Source organism: Penaeus chinensis, chromosome 7 (assembly GCF_019202785.1).
Source record: "Penaeus chinensis breed Huanghai No. 1 chromosome 7, ASM1920278v2, whole genome shotgun sequence".
NCBI lineage: Eukaryota > Metazoa > Arthropoda > Malacostraca > Decapoda > Penaeidae > Penaeus > Penaeus chinensis.
In genome coordinates this window covers 7,552,188-7,564,687 of record NC_061825.1, presented here as the reverse complement: position 1 = coordinate 7,564,687, position 12,500 = coordinate 7,552,188, and the positions used below count along the sequence as shown (strand labels likewise).

Here is a 12,500-nt window from a genome sequence, read left to right as displayed (position 1 = left end):
GATAGGTGGGGGAAAGCAGAGATACAGGCTGCATCAAAACATGGACAGGGCAATAGAATGTGTAAAACTGAAAGAGGGACATTACATAGAAAACATAGGGGTGGATTAGAATGTGACATAAGATAGGAGTGTGTTAGATGGGTGTGGTCAATGCGTAAGCGGGCCAGTTCTATCTCCCAATGTGTGCCCTGATAAAATGGAGCTGACTAGGAGGATATTGATAGTTTCACAGTATGTAATTCATTACTACGGAGAACTGACCAGAAAGATTGCCATCAGTTATACAAGGAGACCTTAAAATGGGGATAATAATCTGGGGCTGGACATATGTGGACATAGCAGCGTAGCGTGCTAGAGCATCTGCCTATTCATTGCCGGGGATTCCAACATCGCTGGGCACCCAGCAATCCCTATGAGGAAAGGTGGCTGGAGTTGTGAAATTAGGCAACAGAGTCAATGGGGTAGGAAGGGGAGTAGACTGAAATAACTGCAAGTGGCAGTGGTTTGAAAGGGAGGTATAACATATGACATTTTCTAATGAAAAAGTATAAACAAGACATAAAGGAGTGTGAGGAAGAGACAAACTGGTAATTGAGAATTGGTATAGGAGAATATGCAAGTCTTTTGGATACGTATATTGGATGGATTATAAAAAGAAACGATACGACAGAAGTCAGGTTTGTGAGACCAGAAACCACGAATATACCAATGTAAGAGAATTATTTCTTAGTTAATATATGAGTGATAACAATGCGTTTTGAAGAATTTGAAGGGGAAGGAGCTAGGGGTGAGATAAGGAATGAGGGGGATGGTGGGGTATCAGGAGGAGGATCCAGGGAAAGACATTGCTATGACACAAGGGATTCACATAGTGTATCCAGAAGGGAGTGGAAGGGATAGTGGGGATGGATGGTGGGTTAATGTAGGTGGAGCTGGGGGAGATGGGTGTGTTGTGAGGGAGTAGGAGGAAAGGGTGTAGAGGAAATATGAGGAGGAAGTCACTTTGAGTGTGAAGGGAGTGGGAGTTTGAAATTGGACTCGACCTGGTAGTTTCTGCAATTGAGTTGGTTGTGGAGTTTTGAGAAATTAAGGTTTTCCTTTGAGGGGGAAAGAGGAGACTGGTGTGTGAGGAGCAGGGGCAGAGGTAGGTGGATGTGAGTGTGTGGTAAGAGATAAAGGGGTGGAACGTTTAGATTGTCTGCTGTGGATAGTGTGAGGAGGGTGAGGGGGGAGTGTTGGAGCAGCAGTAGAGATTGGAGTGTCTTGATTTAGAATACCAAAAGAATTTGACTGGGGAAGGTAGGAGGTAGAAGTGGGAAAGTAAGATGGAGATCACTAGCATTGGGTCTCGGTCTTTGTCTCCTAAGCCCCCCCAAGAGAAGACCATGTAAAATCTGGGGATCACCCCAATCTTGGGGTGATCCCCAAAATAAAAAATGGCATTATAAAATACATTCCAAGTACTCATGACTATGTATTTCATTCAAATTTACAAAATTGAAGACTTGACATTTGCATTTTATGGCTACAGATATTACACTGGTGGATCTATATGTCCTGAGGCATTTATCCAAGCCAATTCTTATAATGAACAAATGAAGCAATAATAACCTTAAGATTCAGTCACCAGAAATAGCATTAAGATGTGATCTCTCTTATTATCTAAATACTACAAATAAATATATAAATAATATCAGTAAACAAATACCAACTTCCTACAGTAATAACAAATACCAGATAACTTATTCCAGACATGGGTTTGAGAAATAGGACTGTGACAAAATATTTGGTTTCTACTAATACTGATCTATGAATGTTATAATGTACAGGAATACATAGCTCTTTACAAAAATGTTGAACTCAAAAAAACTACATTGCTTTTCTTAAACACTCGACTACATATTATCAAAATACAAATTCATTAATCCCTAATAAGTTTTGATGAAATTCTATCTTTTAATATTCATAAAACATGATCTGCAAAAATCCAGCACAACAATTGCTAACACGTAACAACTGTTTCATAATTATTGTTTGCTCTGTTTCCTATCAAACTGGAAAGAAAACTAAAATATCTCTTTACCTTCTTTATGAAATTTGTCACCAGTTTGGGAATACAAGTGCACTCTATATAAAATACTTATTATACAATAATCATAGAGTATTACCCTGGTATCACACATTTGAAAGGCATTCTGACGGGCACCTTTTGCAACAAGGCCAGTTCTGACAACTGTGACTGAGATTGCACTTCTTAGATACCATTTCCTGACGTTCCATACTTCAATAAAATATCTTTTGATATGTACTCTGTATATAAAGATCACCTCAAATCTACTGTTTTCTTAATGTCAAATTACTATTACACTTTCTTTCTAATTACATATATATATATAAATAAACTCAATATATATCTATACATGCACTTTATTACAGAATAATAGTTACCACAATTACAAGAACATAAATCAACATTCACCATCTAATAAAATAACCTTGAGTAATTTGAGGGTAACTGTGGCAAAAAGTGGTGCGTAGTTGTTTCATATGACAATGTTGTGGCTACCTTGTCTCCACAGGGATTTGGTAGGGGTTCACCTAATATATCATCAAGACCATAGGCAACACTGGCACCAAGGGTCAACCCAACATAATATGAGAGTGTCATTATGTTCCCAGTAAGTTCCCGATGGTCATCTTGAACCTTAGTAGGTGCTAAGATCATGGGAACTGAACCAAGAACACCATTTGAAATCCCCAGCATGGCAGACACCATCAAGGGTGTGGCCTCACCAGGTATAATGGGAGAAATGCGAGGTGCAGCACACATCATCATGATTGGAACCAGTAAAATTCGCACCAGTGATCCACCGACCAACTGACGGCGTGTCCAGTCGTAGGGCAATGAAGATAAAACCTGTGAGTGAGAAAAACCTTTTATTCATCATAAACAATACCCATGACTAAAAGCAACACATCATTTATGTTTTTATCATTGCAGAAATACTTTAAGGATAATTAATGATTATATGCAAAGAAAATTATTATGAGGCTGAGAAATAAGTAATGACAATTCATGAAATAATGGTACTAGAGTGTTTTTCATTAGACCAAGGAGACCAAATTAAATTCAGGCTTTAGGCTTTAGGGTCTCTTTCATCATTAACCCAGTGCTAACGGGCATGACATATACGTACGTGCCATGCCCACTGTGAGTTACTTGTTTGAATATTTTTACACATAGATGGCTACACTTGTACTAATTCACCAATGAGCCAATTACGAGTACTGCCTGTCTTGCCCGTTTACCCTTTTCTTTGATTTACAAAAACATTTTACGTTATATTATTTTGTTGTTACTAATGTTTATAACATTATAGTAATTTATAATGTTTATAATAAAAATAACACCATTGATATTTATAGCACTAGTAAAAAATACATTTTTCCCGACAATTCAAATCACGTAAGGTCACATAGTCTCCTAATTGACTCCTTTGTGGCTAAGCACTAGCAGAGCCATCTATGTGCAGAGACATTTCACAAAAAAAACATAAAAAATAAGCACACCATTTTCCCCGTTTTTTTTTTTTTTCGGCGGCATTGGGTTAAGGGGAGCCATATGCAAAAATTTTATGAAGAATGAATGATTACCTAAAATATTCTTACAGTGGGCACCTACACCAAAAGTAAAACTTACCTTGCCAATGAAGTCAAATAGATTAAAGACTGCCATCATGACTACAGGCATCCAAGACTGAAGTCTGCATGATAACACTTCGGTCTCAATCCCTGGGTAAAGGCATAAGGTGACGAAGTAAGCTAATGCAATTGAGACCATGTATTGCCAAACATTCCGGCCAACTTGCCAACGAGCAATAACTCCTCCTGCAGAGAAAAGAAAATCCTTCTTTAGTTGTCTGCTACTCCCATAGCAATCAAGTATTCTCCAACAGAATTATAGACTGGGTTTGTTTTATTTCATTACCAACACATCACTTCAGAAAATTTCCCCACCCACACTTGTGCCACCTATACTTCAAGCTGTTCCATTTGCTATAACAATCAGGAGTTCCCTTTTGGAGTCTTCTAACACTGTCAAACATGTAACAGCTTTTAATAACTTACTCTTAATAGCAGACCAAAGCCTAATTGATCTTGTATATGTAGATGTATAACCTCCTCTTACTCTCCCCATGATGATGTGTTCCACTCTGTAGCTTGGAGCTGTAGAATCAATTGGATCTACAGAGGCACAAACAGGCAAGGTGGCAGCAGAGTGGAAAGTGGCTGTTGAGTCAGAGGTTGTCACTGTCCCTCCATATGAACTATTAGCACTTCCACCGCCATGAAAGCCCCCTCCTATGTCGACCTAGGTGAGAGACAATTCATTGTCTTTATAGCATCTAAAAGACCAGAGGGTATTTTCCTAATTCTGATAAACTGGTTAAAAAGCCTCAAGATCCTTTCTAAGCAGGAAGTGTGAGTGGTTTTTTTGGAGAATCAAGGGATAAACAACAAAAACTTTTCAAACAAACGTAACATAAAAACATTAAAGTGATTATCTTAAATTACTTTTATGGCTGTTACTTACAAACTCTAACACTTTTCTATTATATAGCAATGTCATATTCCAAGATTTCTAAGTCTGAGAAATTAGTTCCTTCAGGGTATTACAGATTAACAAAAGACAAATGGATATTTTGGTTAAATTTTAGTTAAATTCCCTTTAAGGAGCTTTAACTTTATCACTGAAAAGTTTTAGTCAATACCCAGAGTATCATGTGCCAGAAGGTAAACTGCAGGCTGACATAGTGTAAATATGGTTAGCCAAAAATCAGAATCAATAATGTTTTCTCTAAGTAAAGAAATAATAATAATAAATAAAAATAATAATTTCAAGGATATTAAATTTCCACTCAGATCAAGAAACAAGATGAATATACTTACTAGAGTAGCATCTTCTGATGGCTCTAAAGTAATTCTCTTGAGGTCATCTCTGTCTTCACTTGTACGGCATAAGTTTAGATAAAACTGCAAGAAAAGTTGACATATAAAACAAATGAAATGAAGACAGTACCCTTTGCATGCTGACCACTAATCATAATGAAGAGCACTCACCTCTTTACAACCACATCTAAATTACAAAAAAGGCGCCATTTACTAACAGCAACACTGTTTTGCGATACGATGTGTTCAACTTCCTGATGAGTCATAAGTCACATAAGCTCTAGCCAATATATAGCAACATATGTTTTATGAATCAGTTTCTTTTTAAGACTGGCTATCAATAGGGATTTGATTTCCAGTAATATAATGCCTGTATCTTGGAAACCTCAGTAGAAATTTGCACACTCCCTTCAATATTTCCATCACTTGCCAGTCATTACAGAGAGCAGGAATAGTTCAGTAACTAAGAATATGTTTTTTCTATTTCTCATCATACAAGACAAAAAATACAAATACAGAAAACTGAATTTTAGTTGTAATGTAGTTCAATATATAAATGCATTACCAGTTAAGTCAGCTCCAAATAATGTAATGCAGAAACTTATTTGCATATTAATACAATCAAATGTAATTAAAGTATTCCAAATGTACTTTCATTATGAATCTTATGTGCATAGAAAAGGTAAACATTAATATTTAATATGTAGGAATAATTAACTACTGAAAACCATAAACTCTCCAGCTTACCTGTCCCTCTAGATGGAAAATTGGTACAATTTTTCACATCTGTCTGAGTCAAATTTTGGTATTTGGCATTTGAAGAGTCCATATTTACACACCAGAAAATGTATAATTCATTTCTATATTTCAAGAACAACAAGTGTTAGCAGAGTGCAAGATATAAAAAGTCATCACTGGTGGCACTCAAATGTATGAATGAAAATGAGAGAGAGATTACTATGTACATATAAATAAAATGCATAAAATAATCCTTTTATCATATAAAACAATAAAATGTATATTTAGATGTATTCTTATCTAGAAGTATAAAAAGACAATAGTAAATCAGGAGGAGACTCCAAGATACATAATAGTATGGTGTGTGGAGGAAAATATTTAGGGTTTGGCTGGATGAAATATACCATACAGCACGAGAATTACTACCTCATACTCACTACACTTCATTCACAAGAAAACAAAGGTGGAGGAGGGCATATAAGGGGAGTGAGGGTATGGAGGGTGATATTGTAGGTGTGGCTGAAGGAAACTTACCAAACAGTACCAGATATATTACAAAAACACTACATATTTCTTGTTCATAATGAAAACATCGCTGGAAAAAATCCCACCAGCAAAGAGCCACAGTTGTGATAAACAGAACATTGGTGATTAACAAGTTGGACAATGATTTAGCATACAAGTAACAAAAAAGAAATTGCTGTTACATATTAACTAATTTTACAAATTAATAAACAAGTGTGAATAAGTCTTGGAAAAGTATATTCCTGTTAAAAAATATATATTTATATTTATTCTTTTCACTTACATTTATACATTAACAGACGTAGTTTACAACTGTGTTACAACTTGTGATGAATTCTTGACTTTTGCAATGTTTTCAATCCTTATTCCTGTAGTCTCCCAGCCCTAAGAATCAGCTAATCCAAAACAGCCCATGTGTTTCAGAACTTGTATCAGAATTTTCAATTTTATTATTGCTACAATGGGACATAGCTTCTTCATGAATGACAAAATAACTGTAACTAAAACTCATGTACTGGCAAAGTGAACAGTGGACTCTAAATCTATATTACTACTACTTCTAATCTACAGCAGTAGATGGAAGTATTTGTAGTACACCATTATTGAGGTTAATATAGTCTGATCAGTGGGGGTTCTGGCTATACTTGATTAGAGAGAAAAATATATGGTTGCTTACATATGGTAGCAGAATGACTGGATACTATCTAGTTCTTTCCTTTACTATGTACTAGCTGACAAATGGGATTTTTCTTTTCTTTGAAAGTCTGTAATATTCAAGTTTTGAACAAGAACACCAAGAAGAAAAATATCAACAGCAGAGTAGCAAAATATACTCAAATAATTACAATTACACTTAACAGTATCAACAAAAGCAGGTAACTAAAATAACCATCTTATCAAACAATTTTTAAATAATAAACAAAGGGCTAATACTCATAAATGCATCAGCAACAACATCAAAGACAAGACACTAATATCTGTGACAACAGTAGCAATCAAAACAATAATAACTAAAAGGGGAGATCACAAACAGCAACAAAAAGTGAACTAAACAAAAGGTGCACATAGACTGACAACAAAAGAGCTGCAATGATAGACTCAACATAAGAACATTCTTAAAAATGACAACAACCATGCATAAAGCATATCAGTGAAGTGGAAACTAAGTGAGTAACAAAATTTCACAAAATAAGATCTAAGTCTGAACAAGCTGCATTCAAAGACACTATTTCCTATTATATACCTGTATAAATGTTGTCTTCTGAACAGCAATATGAGTAATGAGGCAGAGGAAGACAAAAGCGATGGAGACAACAAAGAAGATCAGCGTATTTGTTCGCTGATCGTCCAAGAGCAATTTTGTCAAAATACGGTTCCCCGAGATGATTAGTCCAGCTGTGCCTACATGGTGTTGGAAAACTAATATTACCAACTGAACACTTTTGTATCACAAGTCACTAAAAAGATTTTAAACATTGAAATTAACTTTTAGACAAGGAGATTATTCTGGTTACCTATTTCAATCCCAAAAGATGATGCTTCAAAACTCAATATCTATTCAATACTTTCATCTTGGTTTACCCATGGAGTACAAGACCGCTCAAGCTGGGGAGTGCCAGGTTGTAAGCCAAATTTTCTTTCAATTTATATATTTTTCTTTTTTAATGATGATTTGAATGTTTGTATCCAAATTCGCGATCATTACACACTCCATGGGTTACAGAGCTGCTAACCACAACTCAAGCGAACTTACATTTAGAATACCCTCTCTCTCTCTCTCTCTCTCTCTCTCTCTCTCTCTCTCTCTCTCTCTCTCTCTCTCTCTCTCTCTCTCTCTCTCTCTCTCTCTCTCTCTCTCTCTCTCTCTCTCTCTCTCTCTCTCTCTGTGTGTGTGTGTGTGTGTGTGTGTGTGTGTGTGTGTGTGTGTGTGTGTGTATGTATGTATGTATGTATGTATGTATGTATGTATGTATGTATGTATGTATGTATGTATGTATGTATGTATGTATGTATGTGTGTGTGTGTGTGTGTGTGTGTGTGTGTGTGTGTGTGTGTGTGTGTGTGTGTGTGTGTGTGTGTGTGTGTGTGTGTGTGTGTGTGCATATAATATAATATAAACATATAAGTGTACTATTTATATATGTTTATATATATGGATGGAAGGGTGGATGGATGGATAAATTGACAGCTGATGGACATACTAATGGATGGATGGATTTATATTAAGGATGATGAATGTCTTGAAAATGTTTATAAAATAAAGTTGTTCACTGCAACCTTGATACTTCTTTTCATTCCAAGTGTATTTTATGTAAATGTATAAAGAAAGAAAGAATTGGAATAGACAGAGAAAATCAGAGGAAGAAACTGAAATATGGAACAGCAGAAATTTGAGAGTGAAATCAGGAAGACAAAGAGAAGGAAGAACAGAAAGATAAAGAGTAAGAAAATATAGAAAGCCTAAACAGAAAGAAGACTAAGGAAATATCTAGTGATACAGTGAGTAAAAAACAGCTCAGAAATCAGTGAAATGCATGAATGAGTTGAATTATCATGGCAAAACACTATGACAGTAATGTAGACAATGGCAGCAGATACTCACTCTCTCCTGTCATAACGGCCTGAGTGTATCGCTTTGGAAGCATGCTGGTGTATCCATAAAAACTTGACTGCTGAACTGCAAATAAACAATAACAGGTGCTACAGGTTTACCAACATATCATTTACAGTATAATTATTGCCTTAAATTGAAAATTATTGCAATTCAAGTTTTCTAAATATTAAACACGAGTACAATTACATATCTATAAGACGAAAAATCTCTGTTTAAAAGATTAAATGCACTGTACATTTTAAATATTTAAGAGATTAATAATACTCAAGAATAACTTTATTTCTTTGGTTGTTAGAAAAATAAGGAGAAAAGCTTTCTGTCACTGTAAAAGCTGCTTGAGAACCTCTTCCTTCCCGTATATTTTTATTAATTAATTTTCCTATAACAAAAACTGAATATACAAGAATCTAATATTAGAGCATGGCATCAAGACATGGCTATCACATAAATGTGAAAACCAGTGAAAGGGTTAACATCAACTCCTGTACTACTAAAACAATATTTATTAATTATAAAATAATATTATTTAAACATACAATACATTGATACATTCTTTTCACTACATTAGAATATATAAAATAAAACAATGCATAAAGTGTAAATTCTTTTTCTAGGACCTTAACATAAAATATATTACTTTGGGTGGTAAGCCGAGAGGAAGGGATTTAGGGTATGCTGCTGTGAATTATTGGTTGGGGTGGACTTAACTTCCTGTAATCATTGCTAAAGATTCACTGAGGTTTAATTTTGTATAATATTTACAAACACATCCACATATGTCAAATCACAGGAAGTAGTAATAAGAAAGGGATATTGATGCTTCTGTCCAATTTAGTGTGTACACCTTTTACCTGACTGTGTCTTGGGGTGATTATAATACTGCTCTCAAGAAGGATCAGTTCCAAGTTCAGATCCAAAGATGGCAGACTGAAATTATGTTACTTATTTAATTTAGTTTTTTTTATTTCCTGTGACCACCACATAATTTAGTATAAAGTAGTATGAATATTACAACTAATAACAGACCTAGCATATCCATCCTTCAATGGAAATCCTTCAAACACATTAATGGCAAAAATGGGAAACTGCAATTATAACATCCTAGTCTTGCTAGCTCTTGCTATTTCTTTTAGCTTTCTAGTATGTACAGTTCTGTTCTGAAAAGAAAGTGTTTTGAGGTACTGAATATCACTGCTTCTCAATCTACATAATATTTTACATATTAATAAAAATATATTTCTCAAAACACTTCCCTTAGATATTTCAGTTGTTATATTGATGGTGCAAAGCACGATACTAATTTCAATCTAAATATTAAATTTTTCTATCTTCTTAAATACACATTCCACTACCTATGTTACAAATGAAGACACAATAGGCAAAGGGAAATTTAAACCATCATTAAGGTCAAGGTAGACTGAGATCCATTAAAAAAGAATCATTTAACAAATTTGGTAACTTCAAAGTGAACTGTGGAACTTTACCTGACAATTCTCAGACACTTAAAAACCATTATATTTTCAGATGTAGGATGAAATGAAATAGCTATACCTCAGTACAAATCCGACACTCCTTAACATGTAGAGTATTTGGATGAATTCACTTCCATTCTCTCTCTGCTGCTTACTTTTTTCTTTTCATGTTTTCTGCTCCAATCATATCTTTTCATAAACACTTTCTCCACATACAAAATCATTTAATAAATAAATAAATTCTATATTCAAATCACTTACTCAGTGAAATAAAGTACCTCCAATTACTTCCTTTGCAACTACTCACCTGTACAACCAAATGCCACAACTGAGACAGAGAAGAGGGTGATTTTGTAGGAGACGTGTTCTGGGAAAGTGTCAGGCCACCAAATTTCAAAGAAGCTGACGAAGATCAACATAAGTAATGACACAATATATCCTGTAATGCAAATAAACATTTGTTACAACATATTCATAAATATATATGTTCTGCTATACTTAAAATAAGGCCAGACTGTCTCTTAAAAAATAAGACTAATTCAATATAAACATATATACTAAAATTATATTTAAATCAACCCTACTGAAATACCTCAGTAGTGGATATATATGTATAATAAGAATTTATAAAGTACAACCACGTGACTGTAAGTAACATCCAACTGTTTTTTTAAAAGCAGTAATATAAAAAATTGTGTTTAATATATAATCTAAATTTCAAGCAACACTTAAAAAAGAAAAGGAAAAGAGAGAAAATGTGAGTTAAGGCTATATTTGTTTATTTCCATTTTAGATACTACTAATATACCATCTATACTAACCACTTCTTTGCACTTCTCCCTTTCTCCACTTCCTATAGGTATGTTCATTTCTGCTCATTTTTAATTGTTTAGTTTAACAAAAATTGTAATTTCAATGAAAGCCCCTATAAAACCTATGATTTGTCCTAAATACTAAGAAAATCTTTCATCACACACTTACCAAATATAATTCTGATGTTAAGGGGTACCAGTTCCACAAACAGGTTGTTTAAGAGCACAGCCCCAAATGCAACAAAGATGTATACAATGGAAATGTCAAAAACAATTGTGGATTCTGGATAGCGTTGTTTGAAGTAATCAACTGCGATTGTAAAACTGTAAAATACAGTAAATACAGTCAGTGAATTCATAAATTAAAATGCACAATATACAACATAAAAAAAGCAATATCTTGTGTAAATATATAACAGATATGCACAACTGGAGGATTCAGTATGGGAATAACTTTTGGTGACTATTAAATAACATGAACTGTTACAATACCATTAAATACTGATGGCCACAAACATTAAACCAAATATACCCAAAACAAATATCCTCTGCATACTGAGCATGGCACACCAAATATCTACCCAGAAATGAACAATACGATAAGATAATTATCCATATGATAAACATGAAAATGTGGCTTCAGTTCCAGATATCCTTTTACTCCAGATCCATACCTGATAATTAGCCTCCCTTGATAACAAAGCCAAATGATGACATATATGAACCCTTCCTTATTTCCAAACCCAAACCACATCTATGTATATGGCATTAGTGAAGCACACTTGGCCTGGAGTCAAACGTCTTCAACAGATTTCTATATATCATATCTTATTTATTATAAATATGTGTAAAATCCAATAATGATGTTAATGTAAAGGCCTTTTTGCCAAACTCATAATGCACTAATTTAAGCAATTACCTATAACTAACTTTTCTTACCTATTGTAAGGTAAGAGAAAGCCAACTCCTGCCAGCACAAGAGCTATATAAATGAGATGCCAAGGGTCTTCAGGTGGGGAAATGTGCCGCCCGGGTCCATCGTGCTCATCATCATCATCGTCATCACTCCCAAAGCTGAGAAGGATAAAGCATCAAACTGCATCTTATAATTTTATATATACTATATGATCTATGAATATCGTTCTTTATTTTATGTGTACCATATGTCCAAGATTAATCTCACTTGCTTACATGGATGAAATGCCAACCTACCGTCCATAGACATCACCATTCATCATTTCTAATACTCAAAATCTTCACAACCAGATGCAGGGTCTGACAAAAAGGAAGATATTATTTTATACAAAGGTTGTTACAATGTACGGATACCAAACAGTTTTTATTTAGCCTAATAATTAGGCCCTACTGCAAACAATATTATTTATTTAT

The 12,500-nt window shown here is 34.4% G+C and overlaps 1 protein-coding gene across 2 annotated transcripts in view; it reads right to left on the bottom strand.

The window, feature by feature from the left end:
* Nucleotides 1-1,461: 1,461 nt before the first annotated feature.
* Nucleotides 1,462-12,500, bottom strand: part of LOC125027293 (equilibrative nucleoside transporter 4-like) — a 12,562-nt gene continuing 1,523 nt past the window's right edge. For both annotated transcript variants that reach the window (XM_047616268.1, XM_047616269.1), the window contains exons 2-11: nt 12,324-12,386; nt 12,051-12,185; nt 11,281-11,435; nt 10,607-10,738; nt 8,816-8,890; nt 7,457-7,614; nt 4,951-5,034; nt 4,129-4,372; nt 3,701-3,888; nt 1,462-2,917 (exon numbers count right to left, since the gene is read on the bottom strand). In XM_047616268.1, the coding sequence (XP_047472224.1) occupies nt 2,483-2,917; nt 3,701-3,888; nt 4,129-4,372; nt 4,951-5,034; nt 7,457-7,614; nt 8,816-8,890; nt 10,607-10,738; nt 11,281-11,435; nt 12,051-12,185; nt 12,324-12,349 (1,632 nt within the window). In that variant the 5' untranslated portion in view covers nt 12,350-12,386 and the 3' untranslated portion in view covers nt 1,462-2,482. The remainder of the gene's footprint in view (nt 2,918-3,700; nt 3,889-4,128; nt 4,373-4,950; nt 5,035-7,456; nt 7,615-8,815; nt 8,891-10,606; nt 10,739-11,280; nt 11,436-12,050; nt 12,186-12,323; nt 12,387-12,500) is intronic.